General features: G+C 41.0%; 2 protein-coding genes across 2 annotated transcripts; one reads left to right on the top strand and one right to left on the bottom strand.

Moving 5' to 3' along the window:
- Positions 1-778: 778 nt before the first annotated feature.
- Positions 779-1,774, top strand: LOC106002447 (keratin-associated protein 29-1). Its single transcript, XM_013037325.1, has one exon. It carries the CDS (start codon positions 779-781, stop codon positions 1,772-1,774), a length of 996 nt encoding a protein of 331 aa, XP_012892779.1.
- Positions 1,775-18,161: 16,387 nt separating this feature from the next.
- LOC106002818 (keratin-associated protein 9-2-like) lies at positions 18,162-22,651 on the bottom strand. Its single transcript, XM_013037593.1, has 2 exons — positions 22,494-22,651; positions 18,162-18,630 (listed from the first exon to the last, which is right to left on the bottom strand). The coding sequence occupies exons 1-2, from the start codon at positions 22,649-22,651 to the stop codon at positions 18,162-18,164; spliced, it is 627 nt and encodes a 208-aa protein (XP_012893047.1).
- Between the last annotated feature and the right edge of the window lie 4,597 nt (positions 22,652-27,248).

Raw genomic sequence — 27,248 nt, 5'->3', positions numbered from 1 at the left:
CCACTTCTGGTTTTCTGGTGATTTATTGGAGATAGGAGTCTCATGGTCTCTCCTGCCCGGGCTGGCTTTGAACCGTGATCCTCAGATCTCAGCCTCCTGAGTAGCTAGGATTACAGGCGTGAGCCACCAGCGCCCGGCTTGAGGATTGCAGTTTAAAGCCAGCCTGGGCAGTGAAGTCCATGAGACTCTTATCTCCAATAAACCACCAGAAAACCAGAAGTGGTGCTGTGGCTCAAGTGGTAGAGTGTTTGCCTTGAAGCTGAGGGACAGTGCCCAGGCCCAGAGTTCAAGCCCCATGACCGACCAAAGAAAAAAAAAAAGAAGTGGAGACACTTAAATATCTCTGAGAGTCATCTCAGAGATGACCCTCACTGTGCATTTTCCTGTCTGCCATCTTGGATACCCTCTCTTCTGATAGGTTCAGAGCTTCACTTCCTGATTGTCTGGATCTGCAGAGCTACATTCCTGGAGGAAGAGCAGGGTAAGCTTGGTGGAGCCCGCCTGATGAGAGGGTAGAGAGGCAAAGCCAGCTTCCATAAGGCTGCGAAGCAACCTGTAAAAGAGACAGCTCATCCCAGAGCAGCATCAATGTATTCCAATCCCACCAAGGAAAAACTCTGGAGGTTTCTAATCAGATGTTTGCATGCAAATGAGTAAAAACAATAACAAGGAAAGATGCTCTCAGGATGGTGCCAACACCCCTAGGAGAGCACTATAAAAGCCCCTCAATTCTGATAGGCTGGGTTTGCAACCTGCCAACCTGGTGAGCGCCACTACCATGGAGGACGCCTGTAGTCCTGGAAATGCCACCCCCATTCCAACGGTACCCACCGTTTCCACATGCTCCAATGGTCGCAGCTTCCGCAATGCTGTCTGTTTGCCCAGTGCCTGCCACAGCAGGACATGGCAACTAGTTACATGTCAAGAAAATCATCAGCCACCCAGCAGTACCCCCAGGGGCTGTGAGTCCACTTGTCAATCTACCTGCTTTCCAGAAACTTCTTGTGTGGGTTTTCTCTGCCAACCCATACGCTCCCACAAAGCCTGCTGTGAATCCAGCAATGGGCAGTCTCCGTGTCCAGTTGCCTCGTGCCAGCCATTCGGCTCGGAATCCAGTGGTTGTCAGACAAAGTCCTGTGATGCCAGCTCCTGCCAGAAACCTGTCTGCACATCTGTATCATGCCAGACCACTTGTGGCCAACCAGTCTGCTGTGATGCTAAATCCTGCCAGCCATCCTGCCCCGAAGTAACTTCCTGTGCGGAAACATCTTGCCTTCCAATCATCTGTGAGGCAAGACCCTGTGAACCAGGCTGCTGCCAAGGAGCTTCGTGCCAACCCACCCGAGGTGAAGGCCAATCTGGCAAATCCATTTATTACCAACCCATCTGCTACGTTTTCAAACCTTGCCAACCAGTTCCCTGCCTGCCTGTTTCCTGCCAGCCTCTGACTTGTATGTTCAGTCCTTGCAACCCTGCTTGTTCTCCGTGTCAGCTGCTTCACTGTCAAACAGTTCCTTCCACACCTTGCGTCTGCCAGCCTGTGACACACTGCCAGTCCCCTTGCTTTGTGAAGAGCTCTTGCCAATCATCTTCCCAAGGCACTGTACTTTCTAGCCAGCCATCTTGTAGTGGACCCTCTTCCTGTACCTTAAATGGCTGCAAATCCCCTTCCTGCCAGCCAGCTTGCTGTGTAACAGGTGTAGGCAAGTCCGCCAGCAATGGTTCCAATTGCTACTGCCCAGAATCTCCCAGCACAGGCAAAGTAAGCACCTGATGATCAACTTTCTAACTGTGCAGCAGTTGTGAATCCAGCTTCTGTAAGGCCACATGCTGTGGACCGGATGGAGAACTCTTCACACTTCTGGCGAGGGTATGCTGCTGTCTAAAAATGTACAGCCATCTGCAAGGTGCCTGCTCCTGGCCAAGCACAAATGCTGCGTGGAGTCTAGTTTCCCATTCTCTCCAGGACTGATGAGAGACCTCCTCAGCCATAATGAGGTCCTTCATAACCAGGGGCAAGGTGTCAGCAATAATGAGCTGCTCCACAGCTTGCATTTCCTGAGGTTTTCAATTCATTTCATCCCAGTAGAAGTCTTCTCTCCAGTTTTTTTTCTCTTTCAATGTTAACAGGTTTTCCAGAAGACTGCCAACAACAAATAAAAATGTGAGTGGTAAACTATAATAAATAGGACTCTCGGAGTGTTTTCATTTCATTTTCATACACCCCCTACTCAGATTTCCTTCAGATCACATTTGAACACAATGACCCCGAGCCCTCTGAGTCCGTGGGTCTGCACTGCTCTACGTGGGTAGCAGGTGTTTAGAGCTCTAACACTCAAGCAGAAAGGATGAGGTTGGACACCAGTGTCCAACCTTTTAACCACCAAGAACCTTTTTGAGCTGAGTGGCTTCACTTCTTGGGAAATTGAAGATAGAGATGGGGAAGTGGCACCATGGTTCAAAGTGGTAGAGTGCTAGAGCAAAAGAGCTCAGGGATAGCACCCAGGCCACGAGTTCAAGCCCCATGACTGACCAAAAAAAACCCAACATAGATGAGGGCCTGGTATGGTGTTGCCTATCTGTAATCCCAACACTGGGGAGGTTGAGGCTGGAAAATCTTGAGTTTGAGACCAGCCCTAACTGTATAATGAGACCTTGTTCAAACCAAACCAACCAACCAAACATTCTTTGAGGCATTGACTGTGGAGAACAGCTTAGGGTTAATTCACATAATTAAAGCATTTGTTTTAATCATGAATTTACCTAATGGCTCATTTAAATAAAAGTTAAAACCCTTTAATTTTAACTTTTTTATAGTTATTAATGGGGCTTAAAGTCTGGGCTTCATGTTTTCTTGGCTTTTGCTTTACCCTTGAACCATCCTTCTAGCTTGGCTTTTGGTGTTTATTTTAGAGATGGAGCCTCATGAATTTTTCTGCTCAGGTTTGTTTTGAAACTCAGTCCTTCAGATTTCAACCTCCTAAGCAGCTTAAACAGGAGCCACTGGTACCACCTGGTTTAAAATGTAAAACTCTTTAGAGTTGTTGTGGTTGATGTTGTGCTATTCTTCCCCCCACCCCCTATGTTTTCAACACTCTTTTTTTTGGGGGGGGATCAATACTGGGATTTAAATTCTGGGCTTTATACTAGCTTAGGTAGGTGTTCTACCACTTGAGTTATGCTTCCATCCTTTGTGCTATGATTCGTTTTGAGATAGGGTCTCACATTTTTGCCTGGGCTAGCCTAGACCACGATCCTCTAGTCCACAAGCTTATGGGCTAGGGGACTGCTGGGTTTGATGAAAAATGCATTATTGAAAGGTGGAGAGCCACTTTATAACCTAAGATCACTGTTCAGTGTGTGTATATGTGTGTGTGTGTGTGTGTGTGTGTGAGAGAGAGAGAGAGAAAGAGAGAGAGAGAGAGAATTTGCATTATAAAAATATAAACCAAAGTGTTACTGGGTGAGGATTTGGGGATGGAAGCTTCCCATCTAAGTTCTAGATACTTTGTGTCTTGAACAAAAAATGGAGTAGGACACAGACAAGCAGCCGGGAAGCATAGGTTTATTTGAAAACAAAAGTAGTCTCTGTAAGAAAAGCAGGAGTGGGCAAAGTGGGCACTACGGACCCGAGGGTAACACTCCTGCCATTTGTGGGGAGGAAATCAGGAAAAGAGAGCTGGGACAGTCCTTTGCATACTTAAGCTGATAGACAGGTGGATTGACAAGCGGGGCTTATGAAACATATTGGTGTTAGTGCAGGCCCAAGTTTGTCTGAGCGCATCAGGATGAATGTGTGCAGGCTCCATACAGAGATTGAACAGTTTTCACCTGGGATCTGGGCATCATGGTGCCAAAAGGTCATTATAAAAGACATCATCCTTGACTCCCAAGCATGTGTACTGGGCGAGGGCTCTGTTTTGCTGGACAAACATTCAGGTTGGCAGAGTATGATGTCAACAAGGTTGGCCACAGGAATTTTATCAGGACTCTTGGACAGTCTTTGGGGTTATCTTTTTTGAAGAGGTATTGGTGTGTTCCTTAGGCAGAGGTGAACCCATGGGGGGGATCTATGGGCAGGTCTTGTAAGTGGTTCTGGCAACCGTGGACCCTGTAACTATCTTCCTGCCTCAAAAGGCGAGGAAAGAACTCTGGCTCACAATTCACAGGAAAACACTTAAATCTCATCCGGTACCTTCCTCTTCTACGTAATGGCAGCTATGAGAAATGGCAGGTGGACAAATGTGTTAATGGGATTCTTCTTGCATTGCTGGTAGGATGGTTGGTTGGCTTGTTTGGTTAAAAAACAATCCAATCTGACCCTACTTAGGTAGATTATGTATACACAGGTTCCATGATTCTAAACTCTTTCTCCAAATTCTTATAACAGAACTCTGGCAATGACCAAAGATGATAAAATAAGGACTAGAACTCAATTATTTGCAACAATATCTGAAAGGCTCACTTCAGTATTTGCTTAGAATTTTCAACAATGTTGCTTACAGTATACTGTTCAAGTGTTTGCTTCTTATACCTCTTCAAATAATTCCTTACCAGAATCCTCAAAATATCTTGGATTTCAAATTCCATTTTCCATTCATTTTTTTGACCTACTCAAAATCTACTTTTTTTATTATTCCAATTATGGATTCCTCAGTTAACTGGCCAACACTTTTCCACAGGTCATCTGCCAGGATACAAACTATAGGTTTAAACATGCCAGGAATAAAATATGGGCTGGGAATAACTGGATCTTTCGCTATGCTTGGAAACAGTTCAAATAACAGTGTTTATTTGCTCCTCTTAGGTGTGCTAGAACTTGCCGGTAAAATCATCTGAACCTCCCACTATAAACAATGTTTTGCATAGCCTGGACATGCTCATAATTAAATTTTTCCTTACATTTATGTTTCCTGCAGGGGAACAATTTAAAAAAACATGAGAAAAATATGACAAATATCCACCACTTAGAAATGATCTTTTCTTAATCTCTGCTTTGGATCTTTAAAAGTCTCCTTGAAATAAAGTATCCACAAAGTTTAATTTCTTTTATATTTCCCTCATTTTCTTTCTTTTTTTCTTTTTAGACATAACCCTACCACAATTTTATTGTATTCATCCCAGTCAATTAATTTATATATAAAATCGAGATGAACTTCAATATTTTATAATGTGTATCAAGGTGAAATAATGTCATTTTCTTTTTAAAAAATTTCACCATTGCTTTTAAGAATTATTCATTTTTTTCATACATGGATCTGATTCATTGTATTAATTATCTATTTGTGAGTGTGTGTGTGTGTGTGTGTGTGTGTGTGTGTGTGTGTGTGACTACAGGGGCTTGAACTCAGAGCCTCATGGTCTTGTTCTGCTTTTTTGTTCAAGGCTCTACCACTTGAGCCACATCTCTACTTCTGGCTTTTTGCTGGTTAATTGGAGATTAGAGTCTTTCAGTTTTTGTCTGCCTGGGCTAGTTTTTGAACCTTGATTCTAAGATCTCAGCCTCCTGAGTAGCTAAGATTATAGATGTAAACCACCAGCACCTAACTAATCATCCATGTAAAATTTTTTAAAAAACGTTATTATTAAAGGTGATGTGTAGTGGTTAAAGTTACATAAGTCAATAAACAGCACATTTCTTTTTGGACAATGTCACCCCTTTCTTCACTAATCATCTAGTTTTGGATGACAAATTATTTCCAAACTTAGTGACCCAAACACTCAACATTTACTATCTTACTATTTCTGTGGGTTTAGAAATAGAGATGTGCCTTAGGATCTGAGCTAGAGATACCAACCAACTAAGAGCCTAAAATCTGAGTCCATTTTAACTGTGGTATGGCCTCCTAGCAAGCCTTAGATTCTCTGAGTATGTATAGAATATTCCGTTATGGACCTGTCCCCAGCTCCTGTCTAACTGTCCCATTACAATTCCTATTCAGGGTTCCAGCTTGAATTTGGTGTCAAGGGCTCATTATTATTAGATAAAATAAGATGCCAACATTAACAGTGAAATAGGTCATGGTCAACTACCATCAAATTCAATCTGTTTTTCTGCTTTATTTGATGTGATTTGGTGTCATTGTTGTATGTTTTATCTTTTTTCTAGGCACTCATAAAGGATCACTTGAACAATTCATTCCAAGGTTTGTCTTCTTCTGAGACAGACAAGATCAAGCTTATAGGTGTATGGCCTTCAGAAACTTGAAAAAGGTGGAATGGCATTTGCCCGTCTCAATACACACCGAGCACCCTCCTTCTCTACATTTCTCAAGTGTCAGTATGTTAGAGACTGGAAGTGTCCAGAATAACATATCGTGCACAGTCTACAGCAACCTGTATGTGTTAGGAGAATCTGTTCATAAATTTATTTGTCCTTAAAAATGTTTGTTTCCCAATACTGGTATTCTCCATTGTCTGAAAAGACAGAAAACAAATGAAAATATTTCTAGCATAACATTGACATAATTTATGCTCCAGCCCATCAAGATTCCTTAGATTTGATCTTTACAACTCCCTCTCACCATACCTGGTTCTCATGTCTAAATATAGAACTTTGGATATATGTTAAAAAAGAATACAATTTCCCTGTGTCCTTGTCTATCTGTCGTGACTCAAACAAGAATAAATGAACTACAGTGTTCGTTTGTGTGACTCACAGCAGGCAGAGCGAAAGGAACAGGATGTGTTTGTCACTCATTACAAGCTGGTGATGTATAACCAATGAATGAAATTGATACATAAAAAATTCAGAGTCAGTTCAACGCTGTGGAGATGATAATTCTCTACTGAGAACTCCTTTTATTTTGTTTATTTATCTTGTCAGTCATGAGGCTTGAAATAAGGGCCTGGGTGCTGTCCCTGAGCTCTTTTGCTCAAAGCTAGAGCTCTACCTCTTTGAGACTCAGTTGTATTTTGGTTGTTAATTGGAGATAAAAGTCTCACAGATTTTCTTTTCCTGGCTGGCTTTGAACTGAGATTCTTAGATCTCAGCCTTCTACGTGGCTAGGATTACAGGCATGAGCCACTTCTTTTAAAAAAATTTTTTTTTACTTTGGATGAAGAAACAAAGGCTTTTAAACCCCAAGTTGCTTGAAATATGATCAGAAATGCCATCAATAGCTAGCAGCTATTGTGATAGCCATGAAGTAGATGGAAAGATAGATTCCAAGCATACTCGCAGTGTAATGGTGTGAAGGAAGATGCAGCAAGTGAGAGTCCACAGTTAGTTACTAAGATCTGGAATAAGTTCATACCTGTAATTCTGGCTACTCAGGAGGCTGAGATCTGAGGACTGATCAGAAAAGTCCATGAAACTCTTATCTCCAATTAGTCACCCAAAATCCAGAAGTGAAGCTGTGGTGCAAGTGTTAGGGCACTAGCTTTGAGCAAAAATGCTAAATGATGGTGCCCCAGGTTCTGAGTTCAAATCCCAGTTCTGGCCTAATGAACAACATTATGTAAAGTCACTTTAAATAGAAGGATATCTTCAAAATCTGAAGAACCGACTCCAAACTGACTGATAGAAGCTCAGCATTCAGGCAAGTGCTGGAACTAAAGCTCCCAGTGCTCACTCAGTCAAGCAACTGCCACAGAGAGGGAGAGCTGGGGAGACCTATCATCAAGTCAGAATGTCCAATGGCCTCTGACCTTTGACTCCCTCTAACAATTCCCAGGGCTGATTCCTTGCTAGTGTGGTGATTAAGAAGCTCCTGCCAGTCAGTTCTCCTGTAAGTTAATACATAGATGCTCGTGCTTTATGGGCTTGCTTAGGGCAAGTCTGCTCCACAAGAAAGCTTGGAATGCTTGGTATGTAAACAAAATCAGGTCTGTGGGGCTGCATGTCTAAAAGACAGCCCCTGCTTTATGCATGGGGTTTGTAAATTCTGTCCTGAATGCCTCTTGGAAGATAGATTATTATTATTATTATTATCTCTCCAAGAGAATGCCATTTATCATGACAATGGGGTTGCTTTCCTCATAGCACTGAGTGCTTGAATGCGTATGGATTTTCAAGACTGATAATAATAATAATAATAATAATAATAATAATAATAATAATTAATAATAAGGCAATCTAGGGCAAGGCAGGAATTTAGGGGTGTTTAGGAGGAATTCCAGGAATGGAAGGAATCTTGATAAACTGCCTGCTGGGGAGCTTCCAGACTCAATATCTGAATCTACTAAATACAAATTTATAGACCCAGGTAGTCTGGTCCATCCTTTCAAATCTCTTTTAAGGATTCTTTGCCTCTTGGGCTACCTTCACTATTGATTCCCTAAAATGTTTTCCCCAGAGACTATGCACATCCATACATTCAGAGTGAATGATCTTTCTGAGCTCTTCTCGGCCCTCATCCAGCTCTCTTTTATCCTGGAGCCCTTTGTCAAGAAATCAACCCCCCCACCCCCCACCCCCCGCCCCACGTGTGGCAATTATCTTTCTACTCCATGAGACTACTGTTCCAGTCAAGCAAGCATTTCCCTGCCTTGCTGATACACTTTTTTAGATGGCTCTTTTGTAGTGGCTTCATTAATACTAACAAGCTTTACCAGAGCTTTCTCACTGTTAAAATAGAATTCAGAGTGTTTTACCAGGATGCCCAAATGCTTTCTATCCCCCATTGAAGCTGAGATCTTGGATAGGAATTGTTCCGGAAGGGCCTTTAGGCAGACAGTTTGGCACAGATGCACTGGGGAGTTTGACTATAGGCACTTAGGGCATTGGAGGGAGGCTGGGACATGAAACTTCAGTTAAAATATATTCAAGATGGGGGCCCGTGGATCATGCCTGTAATCCTAGCTACTCATGAGGTTGAGATCTGAGGATTGTGGTTCAAGGCCAGCCTGGGTAGGAAAGTTCATGAGACTCTTATCTCCAATAAACCCCAAGAAAACTGGAAGTGGTGCTGTGGCTCAAGTTGTAGAGTGTTCACCTTGAGCCAAAGAGCTTAGGGACAGCGTCCAGGCCAAGAGTTCAAGCCCCATGACCAACAAAAACAAAAACAAAAAATTCAAATTTAGGCTTTTTTTTCCTTTCCTCATCCAGGCTCTTCATTAGGTGCCTTTAGGTATACAATGTGAACAAGTGTCTTATAACCTTCACTAGCCTTTTTTCTTTTCTGCTTATGTAAAAATGGGGCAAATCAAACCTTATTGATGTTACCAGAAGGTTGGCTGATCAATAAACACATAAACACATGTAAAACACAGCATGACCTTGGTCAGGACACATTGTACTCATAAACTGATATGCTGAATTGAAACCCTTTTGTACAACTACTAAAAGATAATAACAATAAATAAATAAATAAAATGCAAGCTTTGCTGTAACTTTTGGAAGAGAGACCGAGTACTCTGAGTTGTGAATTTAAATTTTCAAATGTATCATAAAATAAATTCTTGAGTTGTCTAAAGTTATAATTAGATTGGTTAAGTAAAATAAGCCAGACTCAGAAAGAAAGATGAATAGTACCTATTTGTACTCCTATGTGGAATTTATGTAAGAAAGAATATGAATGTAGAAGGTGGAGTATTTATCAAAAGGACAGGAAGGGAATGGTGGACATAGGAGGTGGATGAAGAAGTAAGAGGTATTGGGGATGTTGAACATGGTTAAAATATGTTATATAGGTGAAGAAATGCCAATGAAACCCATTATTTTATGCCATTAAATATACTAATAAAATATAATTATACTTGGATGACAGGTAATACCATAATTGGCTTTAAAATGTTATGTCATGAAGGAATCAAATGAAAATGTTGTCAGGGAGGTCTTCTGTGTGTGTGTGTGTGCGTGAGCACACAAGCGCGAGTGTGCACACACATGAGTGTGCACACACAGTACTAGGGATTGAACTCAGGGTCTCACGCTTGCTAGATAGGTGCTCTGCCACTCAAGTCCTATCTCTTATTTCTGCCCTGAGCTATCCTGAACAATAATCTCCTTATTTATGCTTCTATGTCTATCTAGGATCATAGCCTTGAGCTACATACGTATATGTTGAGATGGAGGTCTCATGAAGTTTTTCCCTGGCCTGGATTTGAACCACCATCTCTTAGCCTGCTTCTATAGCTTGTCTATTTTGAATATTGTTGCTGGAAACACGTATACTATTGTATGCTGTTACACATTTGTTTGGGTACATTTCCTAGGGATGGAAAGTATGAAGGAATGACGTCAGCAGGATCATTTGGTACTTCTATTTGTAGACCTTTTGAGGGACTGTCATAGTGATTTCCATCATGGCTATACTAATTTACATTCTTACTGATAGTATTTCTCCTTTCCTTGTTTTCTATTTCTGCATCCCATTTGTGTCTTGTTTGTTTTCTTGATTATTGCCACTCTAATTGGAGTGAGATGAAACCTCATTGTGATTTTTGGCTCACATTCCCTTTATGGCTAAGGATTTCTCATCAGATATGGAAAAGTGTTTGAAAACTGTTTTGTTTTTTTCATTTGCCACTTGCTCAATCAGTTCTCCTTTTTTTTTGAAAACTGCTCAATTTGTTTGTCATTTGCTAATTGGATTGTTTGTTTTACTGGTTCTTTTGTTGGTGGTGGTGGTAGTCGTGGGTCTTGAATTCTGGGCCTGGGCGCTGTCCCTCGGCTCTTCAGCTCAAGCTGAGTGCTCTACCACTTGAGCCACAGTGCCACTTCTGGTTTTTCTATTAGTTTATTCAAGATAAGAGTTTCACGGACTTTCCTGCCCAGACTGGCTTTGAACCGTGATCCTCAGATCTCAGCCTCGTGAGTAGCTAGGATTATAAGCTTGAGCCACTGTTGCCTGGCATTCTACTGATTCTTAATTTTTGAACTCAGTATATATTCTGGAGATTCATCTTCTGTGTGCTGAATAGTAGCACACAATTCTCCCTGCCCAATTCTCTAAGCTGTCACTTCATTCTAGTAGATACTTCCTTTTGACATATGGATGCCTTTTACTTTGCTGTAATCCGGTTAGTCAACTCATACTCTTAATTCCCAAGCTACTGGAGCCCTATTCGGAAAATGGTTGGTTCTGCCTACATCTTCAATTATATTTTGTATGCTTCTTAGACGAAAGCGTACCCAAGCTCAACTTCACCAGTGGACTCAGCCACTGGCAAGTTCATGCTGAAGAACGGCTAGAAGGCAAATCCTACTTGAAGGAAGAGAGTTCCCGAGAGTGTTTTTGAAGGAACTCTATTGTTATTGGACACTTCCTCTGTGTCCACTTCTTAGCTGAGATAGAATAAACATGGCAGAGCTGATTTATAAAGCCCCTGAACCTATGTCAGAAGCCGACTAACTCAGTATGCAGCATGTTTGGGAATCTACGTTAAGAATGCTGTGCAGATATAAAGGCTGAAACTCTTATTGGTTTTTTGACTGGCATTGATTGGATTCTTAAGAAGGAGAATCTAAGCATCCAAGATGATCTTCATTTTGGACTGAGGGAAATGAAACCATTTGAAATTTGTTACCAAGTTGTGATGTGTATGTTTTCTCAATCAGATTTTATCCTGCCTTTTTGTAGATGGGATTTTAATTGGACAGTTATAGCTGCTATGATTTTGATATTATTTTTAATTTTTACCTTAAATCAATTACAGGAAAAAAGTTTTGAACCTTTCCCGCCCCTGCACTATTCAGCTCCTAAACAAACCTTTAAATTTTTTTTGATAATTTTATATTTTCTCTTTCTAAAAATATTAAATCCTAGAAAAAAAGAATGCTGTGCAATATAAGGAAACAAAAATAGTATTAAAAGTGGGTTCAGAATTTTTTGAATTTAGCTAAGAATCCCTGTTGCTAAGAAGATAACTCTTAGTGATTATGAAAAGTAAAAGGCACGATACAGGAAACTGTGAGTACACTGAAAAGGAAAACATGATTATCAAGATGATTGATCCATTGCAGAAATCTAGGAGAAAGTTGGGAGACTTTGTTTTCTTGAGTTACTTGGACAGAAAAGTGTGAAGGCATTGGCTCTGATTCAAAGAAGATACCCTAACTCCCAACTGAGCATATGAGAAGGTACTTCTAAATCCCTAGGACATAGGGAAGAAAAAAAATCATGATGAGGTACTCTGTACACGCTGACTCCCACAGGTTGAAGCCAGCAGTTGGACAATGGAACGTTCCGTGACAGCATGCTGGCTTTGGGAATGAATGTTTTTCCTACTGAAGCAAATCTGTTGGTCGATGGTTGTGTGAGAGATGATGATGGCCTTTGGGGAGTTAATCAGCAGCAGCAAGACTGGCAGCAGCTGGATCCGCAGCCCTGGGACAGGCAACCAGGCACACGGACGCATGTGGGGTGGTAGCAGGTTCTGGTGCAGTACACAGGCCCAGAGCAAGCTGGCTGGCAGCAGATCTGGCAGCAGCTGGACTCACAACAGCTGGGCTGGCAACATGGCTGGCAGCAGCTAGGCTGGCAGCATGGCTGGCAGCAGCAACTGGCTATACAGGTTGGTCTCCAGCAGCTGGTTCTATAGCAGGTAGACTGGCAGCAGTTGGGCTGGCAGCAAGAGGAAAAGCAGGAATGGGTCATGTTGGCAGGTGTGGGTAGTGGTTCCTTTCACAGTTAGTATTCCGGAGTGTGGTGCCTTTTTTATTTTCTTCTCTGATCTGGAGCTTTTATATACCTGGCCTCCAGAATTTGGACCAATCAGTAAACATTTTCCTTGTTGCTTGTTTATGTTGTTTTTCTGTATTCCGTTTAGGAATTGACATGGAGGAAGTTTCCACCCCCCTCTTAAATGTTATGAGTCTTTTGAGAGTGTTTAATCTTTTCCTAATTAGAGGCAACTCATAGAGGCCTTTTTCAGATAAAAGGAAGGAGTCAGATCATCAGCATCTTTCTTGCAGTGATCATCATCTGATCATGTGTTAGCTTCTGCTGGCCCTGGAGTCTCTAGGTACTGGTTCCTCTGTGGCCTTGTTCTACTGGTTGTACTTAGATTATCTCTGGTTTGGGTTGGTAGGGGGAAGAGGGGAGTTTGATTATGTTATGTTCACAGGGCTGTACTGAATGTCTGATTCCATGTCTGTGTGGCTACAAAAACATGAGTCCAGACCAGTACAAGTATCTACTCTGTATTAGCAACCCCACTTGTGTGTCAGGTACAATGGAAACAGGTTATTTGGTAAAATGAGTTCCCAGTTATACAGCAAAAACATAGCAGGTGGGTAAAAGCAGAAGGATTACACCGGGACTTAGAAAATACTCATTTCTATCCCCCTTCAACCCACCCTTTCCAGGAATGACACAGTTCAAGATGCATTGTGTACATAAATCACTTTGTTAAGTGCCAAAATCCCCAATACACACCTAAAAATTAAGAAAAGTGAGGGAAGAGGTGGGGTGGGTGAGAATGTTGAAAGGGGTATATTCATAAACTGTTCTGCCAAATGGTAATTCCTTTGAACAACTACTTAAAGACAATAATAATATATTAAAAAGAGATACGTGAGGGAAGGGGTGGGTTGGGAAGGGTGGGTGAGCATGTTGAAGGGGTGACATTGATCAAGACACACTGCATTCACAAACCCTTTGGTTGGATGGCAACTACTCTGAATAACTACTTAAAAGATAAAAAGTATTTTTAAAAGATCTATGTGCTGAGTTCAAAAAAAGACAGAAAAGTAAACACTAAGTTATTTACATCTTAGGTGACCAATAGTCTTTGTCCAAGAATGAGGCATTTTCTATTTATAGTGGCATAATTGGATCTAACTGGGGAACTTCTTGAAATACCAGACATGCTGATGATTCTAATAACCCTGTCACTTAACAGAGTTGGTAATCTGGGGTGGCTGGTTGCGTAATTCTTATTTTCTTTCTTTTGTGGTTTTCTTGATAATAAAAGAACTAGATTAGGGACTTCAGTGGCTGAATTATCTGTCAGTGCTAGTATCTCTCCAATCCCTCTCCAACTTTTTTGTTAAAAACTTCATTCCTACAGTGTTCCAACAAAATTTAATACACTCATATCACTATAATCACTTAAGAAATAGAACATAATTCCTTTTCCTTTAAATTAAACGCCTCTTTCATATCCACAGGTAGACAACCTGTCTATTGATTTCTAAAATTGTAGATCAATATGACTAAGTCACATTATAATGAATGAAATAATACAAATTTGGCTATTTTTCCTGGATATTTTAATAGTACTTCACTTATTTTTATTGCTCTAAAATCTTCCAGGAAATGAAGAGCTGGAGAGGGATAAAGGTGAACATAGCACAGTATATACAGATATGAAAAATATCAATCACCTTTACAATAGAATTTAAGTAAAGAAAATGTCATACATGAAAACCATTAGTATAATTTTTTCCCATTTTTTATTGGCATCAGTTCATTGTGCAAGGAGGTTTCATTTTGGTATGCCCATGTAGGCATACAGCATGGCTCGCTTGAACTCACTCTCCTCACTTTCCTTTACCACTCTTTCCCAAAACAATCGCAACAGGCTCCATTATTCCATTTCATATATGTTCGTAAAGTATATTGACTATACTCACCCAAGATTCAGCCTCTCCATTCACCCTACCCAGTCCCACTAGTACCCATACCCCAGATCTTCTGGATCCCAACAACACACAGGCTGAACAAGCAATCAGGAGAACAACTCCATCCACCGCAGTCTCCCAAAAAAATACCCAGGAATAAGCTTAATCAAGCAGGTGAAAGCCCTCTATGATAAAAACGAAGCAAGACTCCAGAACGTGGAAAGACTTCCCATGCTCACAGATTGGTAGAATTAAGGTCATGAAAGTGGCCGTGCCGCCAAAAGCAATCAATCAATTGAATGCAATCCCCATCGAGACGCCAATGTCATTGTACACAGAAATAGAAAAATTAATTCTTTTTTCTCAATGTTAATTTTATTGTTAAGATGTTGTAGAGAGGGGTTACAGTTACGTGAGTAAGGCAATGAGTACATTACTTGTCGATCATTGTTACCTCTTCCCTTCCTTGTTGTTGTCCCACTATCCCTTCCCTCCCCTCTCTCCCACACTCCTACTCCCCCCCACCCCCCTTGCCACCTGAAGGTGTGAAGTTCATTCCCAATATACTGTCCTGTGTGTCTCATTGTTGCAGTGGGTCATCCGGTGTCCTTGTTTCAGCGTTTTGTTATTCCCCTTCCCCTACCCAGATTAGACATATGTATATACAAGATGCAGGGTATCAAAATTGAGTACCGTGACAATAGGGGATATGCCATATGGGAAAGAACATACAAAGGAAAAAACAACAAATAAAAATCACATGGTCCACTTAAAACAATAACAATAAAGACAACCTCTTGTGTCCATATCTTGGGGTTCATTTCACTTAGCATCATCTTATATGGTCATTTGTACATGGTTTTTGAGCTTTTCAGCTCATCTGATAAGATTATCCTACATGTATACTAATTATTGCAAATAAGGGAAACCATGGGACCTAAATTTCTTTGGGACTGGGTAACTTCACTTAATATGATTTTTGGAAAAATTAATTCTTAAATTTACATGCAAGCACAGGAGACCTGAATGCCCCCCCCCAAAAAAACAACCCTCAAGTAATGTGGAGATAACACAATGTTAGACTTCAAATTATATTATGAAGTTATAGTAACAAAAGCAACAGGGTTTTTATGTGCTTTCATACCACATACCAATCAGACAGACAGGTTGCAGCTTCAACCAAGTATATATGTGTTCCTTTCTCCCACACCCTAACCTGCACACTTGTGTTCTTAACCTTGGTCATTCTGACTGGAGTGAAATGAACTCTCAGTATCTCTTTGTTTTGTGTTTCCTTTATGATCAGGGATATTGAGGACTTAGGTATTTATTGTTCATTCAAACTTCTTCTTTCAAGAATTGTCTTTTCAGTTTATTTGTCCATTTATTAGTTGGGTAGTTGGTTCTTTGACAGTATAGTTTGTTGAGCTTTCTAGATGTTGTGGTGATTAATCTCTTATCAGATGAATAGCTGACAAGGATTCTCTCCCATTCTGAGGCTATCTCTTTAGTGAATATTTTCTCTGCTGTGCAGATGCTTTTTAGTTTTGATGTAATCACATCTATCATTACTTGCTCTTATTTGCCGAGCTGTTGACATTCTATGCAAGAAGTTAACTGCCTATGCCAATAAGTTCCAGGGATGGGTGATAGAAACCTTTATATATCTTTACACACATTTTTATTTTTACCATTTTGTGTTACATGTCTTCACTCTCTTAATGGTTATCTTACAGCAAGAAGAGATTCACATTTTCAATATTATATATACATACATATTTTCATCTATATACATATATTGAATATATATAAACATATATATTAAATAGTTCAATATAATATTGAAAATATGACTTGAACTCAGGGCCTGGGCTCTGTCCCTGAGCCTCTCTGTGCTCAAGGCTAATTTGAGCCACAGTGCCAATTCTTTTTCTGAGTAGTTTATTGGAGAGAAGAGTCTCATGGACTTTACTGCCTGAGCTGGCTTTGAACCACCATCCACAGATCTCAACCTCCTTAGGATTATAGGTGTGAGCCACTGGTGCCCCGCTTTATATAATAATTTTATACAGACTTACTGTAAGACATTTAGCAACCTAGTATCATGAAGATGTTGTTTATTTTCTTCTATAAGATTTATTATTTTACCTTTTTGTAATTACACCTAAAATACAACTTTGATTGATTTTATATGGTTTAATTTCCTTCTCCCCCAAGGTGAAAAGTTCCATAAAAGAATCAAGATTCATATGTATACAACCCCTATTGGTTGAAAAACTTAATTGTTCTCTTGTGCGTTTTTTATTTTTTATGTTTTTTTAAATTGAAAGCTAGGCATTTAAAATAATATAGTATGATACAATCTGGAATTAAGATTCTTCTATAGGGTTTGTCATTACTCTTTGGCTTTTCTCAGCTAATTCTGATAAGTATATCAGTTTTTTTTTTTAACAAATTTAGACTACTGAAATATCAACTAGGTTAGCTAATAATTAATCAGAGGTTTCCTTAAATACCTTAAACCAATAAAGGGGTTGTCTGCATGGAACTCTAGATGTGGTGTGTTGAGCATGCCAGTTAGGAGAAGCTCTTCAGAAGCCAAGAAGAGTCTATGTTTCTACTTCTGATAGCTTGCAAAAGGATGATTACCCGCACTTAGACCTCATTTTCCTTTTAGAGGCAGACATGGCCTACATAAAGCATTAATGTTGAGGTTTTGAGAAGGTCTGCCCATGTTTCCCTCATGTTCATTGTAGGTTTTGATGGTGTCTAGTAACGTACGTGTGTGTGTGTGTATGTGTATGTGTGCGTGTATGTATGTGTTTCATCTACCTTTACACACAAAACTACCTTGCAAAGGAAAGTGTTTATTTCCTTTGCAAGGGAAAGGCTAAGCTAGATAAGGAATGAAACCTGCCCATGACCAGTCAGTTCTGCTTGGAGAGAAGTAGATATATTAGAGTACCTGTCAGGTAAAATAAGAAGCCTAAGGTGCTGGGCCCAATGACATTGGACAAGGACATTTTGTCACCTACTGACTACCAAAGATATTCTTGGCCTTGAACATCTTTTTGGATAATTGTGGGGCTACAAAGGAATACTAAAAGCAGGGAACAGTGAATGTAAAGCCTTAGGCACAACGTACTATAGAAACAAAAAACAAAACCCAGAGACATGATAAGGTGTAGAGATTTATTAGGAAATAAATACAAATTAATTAGACAAGTTCCTTGTCACCAAGAAGAGAATTTTGTAAAGTAAGCATAGCAGGGAGAAGAATAAGCCATAAGGATAAAAGTGTAGTGAGGAAATACTCATCACTAAGAAGAGTCAGGAAAGGGGCTATAATTGTCTGCTTATTTTTTAGGTTGTTAGAGCAAAAAGACATAGATTACTTTTCAACATCTGAGAATGTGACTCAAGGTCAAAAGCAGATAAAGTAGACTGAGAACAAGAACATGGATTAGCAGGTAAAGAGATGAACAGCCAATGGAGTAAATTTTTCCTCTATCAACAAGACCTGCCCTTTGCAAGAAAACAACCAGTGGATGGCTGATGATAGCAAAGCCTGACAGTCATATTATTGCCAGGCTTGGGTTGGTAGATGGAAAGTTGCAATGTAAGACAGGGATGAGAGTCAACTGCAGCAAGATTAGAAACAGCTGGATCCGCAGCCCTGGGACAGACAGCCAGGCACACAGACACATGTGGGGTAGTAGCAGGTTCTTGTACAGTACACAGGTCCCGAGCAAACTGGCTGGCAGCAGCTGGACTGGCCGCAAGGCTGGCAGCAGCTAGACTCACAGCAGCGAGGCTGGCAGCAAGGCTGGCAGCAAGGCTGGCAGCAGCTGGGCTGGCAGCAGGGCTGGCAGCAGCTAGACACACAGCAGCAGGGCTGGCAGCTGGGTCTGCTGCAGCAGCTGGTCACACAGGTGGGTCTGAAGCGGGTTGTGCAGCAGGTAGTTTGGCAGCAGGGCTGGCAGCAGCTGGAGCTGCCGCAGCTGGGCTGGCAGCAGGGCTGGCAGCAGCTGGTTACACAGGTGGGTCTCCAGCAGGTGGTTCTGCAGCAGGTGGTCCTGCAGCAGGTGGGCTGGCAGCAAGGGGAGCAGCAGTTGGTCATGGTAGCAGGTGTGGAGGATGGGCTTCTGTTCCCAGAGGAGATTCCCAGATTCTGAGAGCTTCTTTGTTTCTGGGACTTTTATACCCCTGGCACTGGTGTGGGGACCAATGAACGAGCAGGACTTTTCTTTGTTGTTGTTTGTTTTCTGTAGGCTCATGGGGAAATGGCTGAAGGAGGAAGTTTGCCCCCAAGTATTACAAATCTTTTGAAAATCATCCATTAGGCAATTAATAGTAGATAATTCATGGAGAGTATTTCTAGAAGTCACCTGCATCATGCTTCCTATTGTAGTCATCATCTGGGGTCATGTGACAGTTTCTGTGGCCAGGGGAGGAGCTTCAACTTCTTCCTTCGTTTGTTTTGGCCCCAGTGCCCTTGTGGAGAGACTGGGAAATGTCTTTGATGCCCATGTGTTCACAGGGACAACTTGAATCCATGTCTGTGTCCAGATGGTTTCGACCAAAAGCCAATTTATTCAAGACTACAATAAGTATGTCAGATTGAGCAAACCTTACCCATGTTATACTTTTTTTTTTGCCATCTTTTTCCATATATACCTCAGCACCAAGGGCTGAGGAGAGAGGCTAAAGGAAGATGCAGGGCTTCAAACAGCATTTAGATTTCTCATGGAGTTGATCAGCAGGATATTCCTACCTGCCTGCTGCTTCCATAGTCCACATGATGACCCTGTCCGTTTGATCATTTTCAAGGAAATCAAAGCATAGTGTGCTGTGGGACAAGAACATACATTTTTATGTATAGCTTGATCAAATTTGACAAAGAGCACAGTGTGCTCAGAATTCATGCCAGGACCTCATGTTTTTCCTTATCCCTCTCTTCCCTGTAGCAACTATTTTCCTTTTTTGTCTAATATCACAGTTGTGCCCATTTTTGAACTTTATCCGAATTGAAATTACGTAGTGTATACATTTTTTAAAAACTTGGTATCCTCTGATAAAAATTAAGTTTGTACTGCCAGTCATTAGTGGCTTGTGCCTGTAATCCTAGCAACTCAGGAGATCTGAGAATCTCACTTCAAAGCTTGCCTGGGCAGGACAGTCTGTGAGATTTTTTTGTTTTTGGGTCTGGTCGTGGGGCCTGAACTCTGTGCCTGGGAGCTGTCCCTCAGCTCTTCAGCTCAAGGCTAGCACTCTACCACTTGAGCCACAGCGCCACTTCCGGCTTTTTTTCTTTTTGCTTATGTGGTGCTAGGGAATCGAACCCCGGGCCTCATGCATGCAAGGCAAGCGCTCTATCACTGAGCCACCTTCCCAGCCCATCTGTGAGATTTTTTTTATCTCCTATTAACCACCAAAATCCTGGAAGTGGTGCTGTGGCTCAAGTGATAGAAGTACTAGCCTTGAGCAAAAAAGCTCAGGAACAGCACCTAGGCCCTGCATTCAAGCCCCAGTACTGGCACACAAAATATTTGTCACATTTACCCACTTTGCATAGGAGGTATTTGTTCATTTCCAATGATCTGATCTTCTCCTTGTATAACAGGAAAACAACTTAGTTATGTTTCTCTTGATGGACATTTTTCCATCATTAGCGTTTTGGTGAATCATGATCTTATGAATATTTTTGCTCTCACTTTGGCCAATGAGTGCATGCATTCCTGCGAATATATTCTTGGAATGAGATTCCTAAATTCTGTGTTCTAAATTAGGCACATTAGTAGATACAAACTTTTTTTTTCAAAACTAATTGCAACAACATACAAATTATTGTTTTTTCTGCCTTACGTTTGATCAATACCTCAGTTTCTTCTCCATAGAACTATGGGTTTTCCATTCCTATGTGAGATCGATATTTTTTCAAAATGTTTGAAGCAGATGCCATTCAGTACCCAGTTCTTTGAGCTCACTGTTCTCCTTTCAGCAACAGAAACAACATACAAACCAACCAATAAACCACCCTTGTGGGTTACGTTTTTGTCTCCCTATGCTGGTCAGTTATAATTAAACTATTGGAAAATGTCTGCAAGGAACTTTTTAGGCTTGCATTTGAGAAGACCATATATTTCCTGAACCAAAGTCAAGTTAGATATGTGGAAGAAACTGTGCCTCTCAGAAGGGTCCCTAGTTGTCTCTTCCCTTTTTTCCCCTTCTCCTGTAGGAGTATCAGCCATCTCATTAGCAAACACTTGAGTTCTATGTTGTTACTTGTTCCTGTCCCTATAGTTTTGGTGTTCTATCCTTTAGACTACATTCATCCAATCATGGCTCTTGGCAGTACACATTCCTTTCACCATGTTTCTTTCCTCACATTTTTATAACTCCAGAATCCTAGACTTTCATTTCCTTAAGTCCACTGGTTCCTTCTCAAAAATTTAGGGAGTTATTTCCATCTTTTCGGTCTAGAGTTTACAGAAGGATCAAAGACTGGTAAGCACTCTGAATTGTTACTGCGATCCCCGGGAGTTGTCATTACTTAATTTCCCTAATAATATCTTGATCTAGGAACAAACAATCCCTCCAAGTCCGGGTGCAAATGAAATTTGGCCTGTGTTTCATGGGGCATGGCAACTCTTTCATGGCTATTTAGGTGATCGGAAGCCTTTCTAGATGTTTCTCTCAGATCACAGTCCTGGAAGAATGGTGAGAACACAATGGATGATCAAAATATTTCAAGCCTTTACCCTTGGCTGGGTAGAGACTCAGACAGAAAGAACTTCACAACACTGATGAGGGTCCTTTTTTAGTGGTATGTACTGGTATTTGAACTCAGGGCTTTATGTGATACTCTTATTACTTGAGCCACATTCTTATGCCTTTTTTGTATTCGTTTTTGGATAGAGTCTCATGTTTACTTTTGTTTAGGACCAGACACAGATAAGATCCTCCTATCTATGCTTCCTTTGTAGTTGGACAATGTGTGCATGCCACTACAACTGGCTTGTTTGTTGAGATGGGGAGGTCTCAATGTATGGGCTGCCTTCAGCCACCATCCTTTTGGTCTCTGATTGCCCAGTAACTGGGATTACAGGTGTGAACTACTATTCCTGATCTTTACTAGAGTTCTAAAAAAAATCACTGTTGCTATTATTATACTGCTTCTTCTTGCTAGGGTACCATGGATGAGGAAGAGCTTTGAAAGTTGAAAATGTTTTGAAAAATGTAAGAAATTTCAGATTCCGTTGCCAAAGGCAACCTGAAGTGCATTAACTTCCCCATAACAAGTCACCGGCATCATTTCTACTTATTGTGAAGCTGTACCTGAGCTTGAACCAGAAAGCCCAGATCCTGGACTTGATTCTGACTATTACTCCATGGTATGATGCAGACCACTGAATCATGATGGTTCTGTGAAAGTTTCTGATATGGATAACAATCTCAAATGCAAAACCAAAGCCATGGAAATGACATATAGCACACATAGGAAGCAATGTAGTGAAAACTTTATTAGGAAAGAAATAGGCAGTGCCCTTTTAGCAAAGGGAGAAGTACAAGGATATTTTAAGAGATAGAAAACAAGTCACAAAGATATACAGTATATTGAAATAAATGATAATTATTTACCATTGCAAGACCTAATAAGATATGTCTGGGCATGCCTTTCTGTTTCTTTTTTTAACTTCTTACTATAAAAGGCAATATCCCTTTTTCAAGGCCAAGACCACGAGGCAGGTCAAGAACAGATGATGCTGGCAGCTAGGGAGCAGAATGAAGAGACTATAAAAGTGGATAGGAACATGCTCTGAGCAAGCTCGAAGATCTGTTCACAAGGAGATGACTGGAAGTTTGATGACAGTGTGTATCTGATAGACAGAGACAGGGCAGTGGGCTTCTCACAGTGTGGTATCAAGCAGGTCTGAGAGTAGAAGATTATTCTAGGCAGGTAGTGGGTCTGTGATGAGTTGATCAACAGCTACAGGGCTGGCAGCAGCTGGAGCTGCTGCAGCTGGGCTGGCAGCAGGGCTGGCAGCAGCTGGTCACGCAGGTGGGTCTCCAGCAGGTGGTTCTGCAGCAGGTGGTCCTGCAGCAGGTGGGCTGGCAGCAAGGGGAGCAGCAGTTGGTCATGGTGGCAGGTGTGGAGGATAAATTCCTGTTTACAGTTTGGTTTCTGGATTCTGAGAAGTTCTTCCATCCTGGGGCTTTTATACTCTGGGCATGCCATGTAAGGACCAATGAGCAGGGCTTTTCCTTGTTGTTTGTTTTGTGTGGTTCATAGGGGAAATGGCCTGAGAAGGAAGTTCTTCTCTAAGCATTAGAAATATTTTGAAAATTATGCTTTAAGTAGTTAATTGTAGATAATTCGTTTGAATATTTCTAGAAATGATCAACCATGTTCCTGCTCTGATAGGAGCCTGGTCATGTGATACTTCCTGCAAGCTGGGAACAGGCTACGATCTGTTGTTCATTGGCTTGTACTTTCAGAGACTGTAGGGTGTCTGCAGGGTGGACTGTGATGTTGCTATGTTCACAGTGACAACTTGAATCATCCTCGTGGCCAAGTCCATTCACCAAAAAAGCCACCAGAGTCAACTATAACATTCATGTCTCTCTGTCACAAGTATATATCAAAGAATACCTGGAGTAGACTATGGGCAACCCAATCTTCATACATACATCAGCGCCAAAGCCTGAGCACAGAGGCAAAAACAAAACACAGAGATTCTGAATGCATCCATCATTGTAGACCATAAGGCCATTTACCAGCCAGGTAGGTCCTCCTAGGTTGGACATTCACATTTGTACATGGTTGTGATAAAAATGAGGAGATCATATGCCATGTTTTACATGGCATATGTATATTGTGTACCCTCATTAAGTACCCATTTTGTACATTAAGTACTCTCATTTTCAAAGAAATTGATATAAAATACACTTTGAGAGAATGGTAGCCTGGGGTCTTGGCTCAAGTGGTATGGTGCCTGCCTAGCAAGCATAAGACTCTGACTTCAAGGAAAAGAGAAAGAAGAGAAAGAGGAGGAAGAGGAAAGGGAGGAGGAAGAAGAGGAAAATAGAGAAACAGAGACATAGAAATACAGAGACAGGCAGAGCAATAGAAACAGAGAGACAAAGAAGAGAATTCATTTTAATGTAAATCTTAAAATGTAAGTAAAGAAATAATGTTTGCAAATCATGTCAGAGGATATTAGCCCCCCTACTCTAGTCACTTTTTTCCTGTTTTTCCTTACTATTATCTTCCTCCTCATTCCTAAGTCAATGAGTATGTTAACTAGAATAAAATTTCCAATTTTTGAACTTTATCCAAATTGAAATTAAGGAACTCTTTGGAGGCTTATTTTATTTTCCTCAAAATTTTGTTTGTTGAGATTTAGACTTTTTTTCCTATGCAGTAGTCATTTGATGATTTGGTATGGATATTTTCATATTGTTGCATGTGAAGACTACAATTTTAATGCTTTCTCTCATTAATGGACATTTTGTCATCATTCAGACCTTTGGGAATCATGATTCTATGAATATGTCGGTCAAATCCTGTCCCACAGGTGCATGTGTTTCTGTGGATTGTCGTGCTGAAATTTCTGGATTCTAAACTGTACATGTTAGAAAATAGTCCCAACATTTCTTTTTCAAAAAAGTTGCAATAATGGGTAGCACTTATTATCTTCTTTGCCTTATAATTTGTGTCTGTATGTGTGTGCACACGTGTGTCTGTATGTGTGTGCACACGTGTGTGTGTGTGTGTGTGTAATAGTGGGGCTTAAACTCAGGGCCTGGCACTCTTGCTTGGCTTTTCCCACTCATGGCTAGAGCTCTACCACTTGAGCCATACCTCCACTTCTACCTCCTTGCTATATGTCTGATATTTTTTCACTCTGGAACTTGTAAGTATTTTGGTTGTGCATTTGTTATGGTTTATATCTTAAGTGTTCACCCAAAGCTGATGTGTTGAAAGCTTGTTCCTACCTGTCAGCCTATTGGGAGGTGGTGGCAAGATTAAGGGAGGGGCCTATTTGGAGGAATTAGTCTTTTCCTACTTCCTGGTTAGGCTCTAGAGTCTTGGGATTCTTTTCCTTTCTTTCTCATTGGTTCCTGGCCATCAGAAGGTGAGTGGCTCTTCCTTGACTCTTGTTTCTATTATGACATACTGCTTCATCAGAGACCCCAAAGTGACCATGCACTGAAGCATCTAGAACCTGAAAATAAACATATTCTCCTTTGAGTTTGTCTTAGGCATTTTGTTTCATACTGGAAAGTTGATTGTCAGACCATCGATTTTATGCCGTCTCATTTCTGTGAAGGTGAATGTATGGAACTTCCATAAGCTTAGTGGACATTGGCATTTGCTTTCATGAGGTGTAGACCATGTCTTAAATTTATAATGCTATATCATCTTTCTCTTATTCCTTCATTGATGTTCTTTTTTCTGGATCCTGCTTTTACTCATATTTTGCTCCATCAATATCCTTTCTTATTCTGTGACCATGGCTTGTGTGTGTGTGTGTGTGTGTGTGTGTATGTGAGTACTGAATTTAAGGCATTGTGTTGTTACTTGGCTTTCTCACTCCTGGCTAGTGCTCTGCCACTTGAGTTATGCCACCAGTTCTTGCCTTGACCCTCCCTTTTCATTTTATTGTTATGTAGCCCATGAGGCTTCCATGGTACTTATAATGCTTCCTGCTTCTTCTATAATAAATTGATTATTACCCAATGACATTGGTTATTACCCTATATTAAATCTTAGAAATGCTATTGCTCTACCAGTTACTTTTATATATGTAGTATTCTTGGGGTTGGTTTGTATCTGAAATAGGGGTTGATTTTCCTTTCTGCCTTAGCGGGATATATAATTGTCCCAGAACCATTGGAAAATCCAACATTTTCCTCACTTGTCTACATACCAAACTTGCTGCTAAAATAGTGATCTCACAGGTGGTGGCCCTAGTGATTTTTTTTGTTTTTTTTTTGGGGGGGGGTCCGGTTGTGGGGCCTGAACGCTGGGCCTGGGCACTGTCCCTCAGCTCTTCAGCTCTAGCGCTCTACCACTTGGGCCACAGCGCCACTTCTGGCTTTTTTCTTTTTGCTTATGTGGTGCTGAGGAATCGAACCCAGGGCCTCAGGCATGCAAGGCATGCGCTCTACTACTGAGCCATCTTCCCAGCCCGTGATTTATTGTTTATTCTTGTGTTTTTCCCTTTCATTTAGCAATAGCAGCTATAACATCTACAATTGTTATTTTCTTTCTTAGGAAATCTAGTGATAACTCTTTTAGCACTACACCTTTTCCAACCACGGGTCCTAGTGGTGCCTACTTCTCAGTCTCTTGCCTCAAATACTTGTTCTTTGGCTTTCATATATCTCAGAAGGCTGGTCTTTCTTTCCCCAAACTCCAGAGCTACTTTGATCTTCAAGGAAATCCCAAAGATAATGGAAGGATCAAAAGCTGTAAGGCCTGGGGGAAGGAGAAAGATTGGGATTGGGGGGGAGGGGGGAGGCTGGGAAGGGATGTGAAGGGTAAACAAAAGGAGGAGGCTGCAATGCTTGGTAAGAAATGTATGCATTATCCTGCCCATGTAATTGTAACCCCTCTGTACAGTAACTTCACAAATAAAATAAAATAAAAAAAAAAAGCTGTAAGGCCTGTTGCACTGTTACTGTGAATCCCAGTATTTGCCATGACTTTATTTCCTTAATAATATTTTGACCGAAAGCAATTATCTCCCCAACTCTCAGTTCAAATGAAATTTGGCCTGTGTTTCACAGAACATGACTTACTCACTGCTGGCTATTTGTATAGGTGACTAAAACAATGTTGACATGAGTAATGCTATTTACATAACATCAAGAAACTCTTTCTGATGAGCCTCTCACATCAAAGTTTCAGACAGTGGCAGAAACAACAATAAATGATCAAAAAGAATTTAATAGAGTTTACCATTGGCTGGCAGGCAACAGACAATAAAATTTTCACACCATTCACCGGTGCTCTTAAGAAAAAGCATGAATGCTCTTAATTATGTGGTTATTGGTTACCGACCTTTCGGAAATGAATTGAGAAGAGTCTAGTTAAAGGAAACTAAATTTAAAATATAAGGAGTTTCCACTGGACACCAACCTTTTAGTATATAAAACTATATACAGGGCTGGGAATGTGGCTTATTGGTAGAGTGCTTACCTAGCATACAGGGAGCCCTGGGTTTGATTCCTCAGCACTACATTAACAGAAAGAGCTGGTAGTGGTTCTGTGGCTCAAGTGGTAGAGTGCTAGCCTTGAGCAAAAGAAGCTCAGGGAGAGTGCCCAGGCTCTGAGTTCAAGCCCTAGGACTGGCACAAACAAAAAACAAAATCTATTTCCATGACTATGGCAGAGCTGGAATGAGATATCCTGGGCTCTAGAGTGGATTCTGTTCATCATTTGCAACATGGCACGATGCAGGTTACTTAACTCATATTGGTTTGCTTACATGTTATGGTTTGAATAGGAAATGTTGGGCTGGGAAGGTGGCTCAGTGGTAGAGTGCTTGCCTTGCATGGATGAGCCCTGGGTTCATTCCTCAGCACCACATAAGCAGAAAAAGCTGGAAGTGGTGCTGTGGCTCAAGTGGTAGAGCACTAGCGTTGAGCTGAAGAGCTGAGGGATAGCATCCAGGCTCAGAATTCAGACCCCAAGACAAAAAAAGAAGAAGAAAAAGAAGAAGAAGAAGAA

This window comes from Dipodomys ordii, unplaced genomic scaffold, assembly GCF_000151885.1.
Source record: "Dipodomys ordii isolate 6190 unplaced genomic scaffold, Dord_2.0 Scaffold7, whole genome shotgun sequence".
In the NCBI taxonomy this organism is placed as follows: domain Eukaryota; kingdom Metazoa; phylum Chordata; class Mammalia; order Rodentia; family Heteromyidae; genus Dipodomys; species Dipodomys ordii.
This window is presented reverse-complemented; position numbering and strand designations above follow the sequence as displayed.

What these genes read in the sequence shown, in the direction of transcription:
- LOC106002447 (XM_013037325.1), top strand. Translation starts at nt 779, where the DNA reads ATGGAGGACGCCTGTAGTCCTGGAAATGCCACCCCCATTCCAACGGTA.
- LOC106002818 (XM_013037593.1), bottom strand. Translation starts at nt 22,651, where the DNA reads ATGACCAACTGCTGCTCCCCTTGCTGCCAGCCCACCTGCTGCAGGACC. An exon ending in TGCCAGCCCTGTAGCTGTTG is followed by an intron (nt 18,631 to 22,493) that starts ATCAACTCATCA and finishes CACACCTGCTAC; the next exon opens with CATGACCAACTGCTGCTCCC.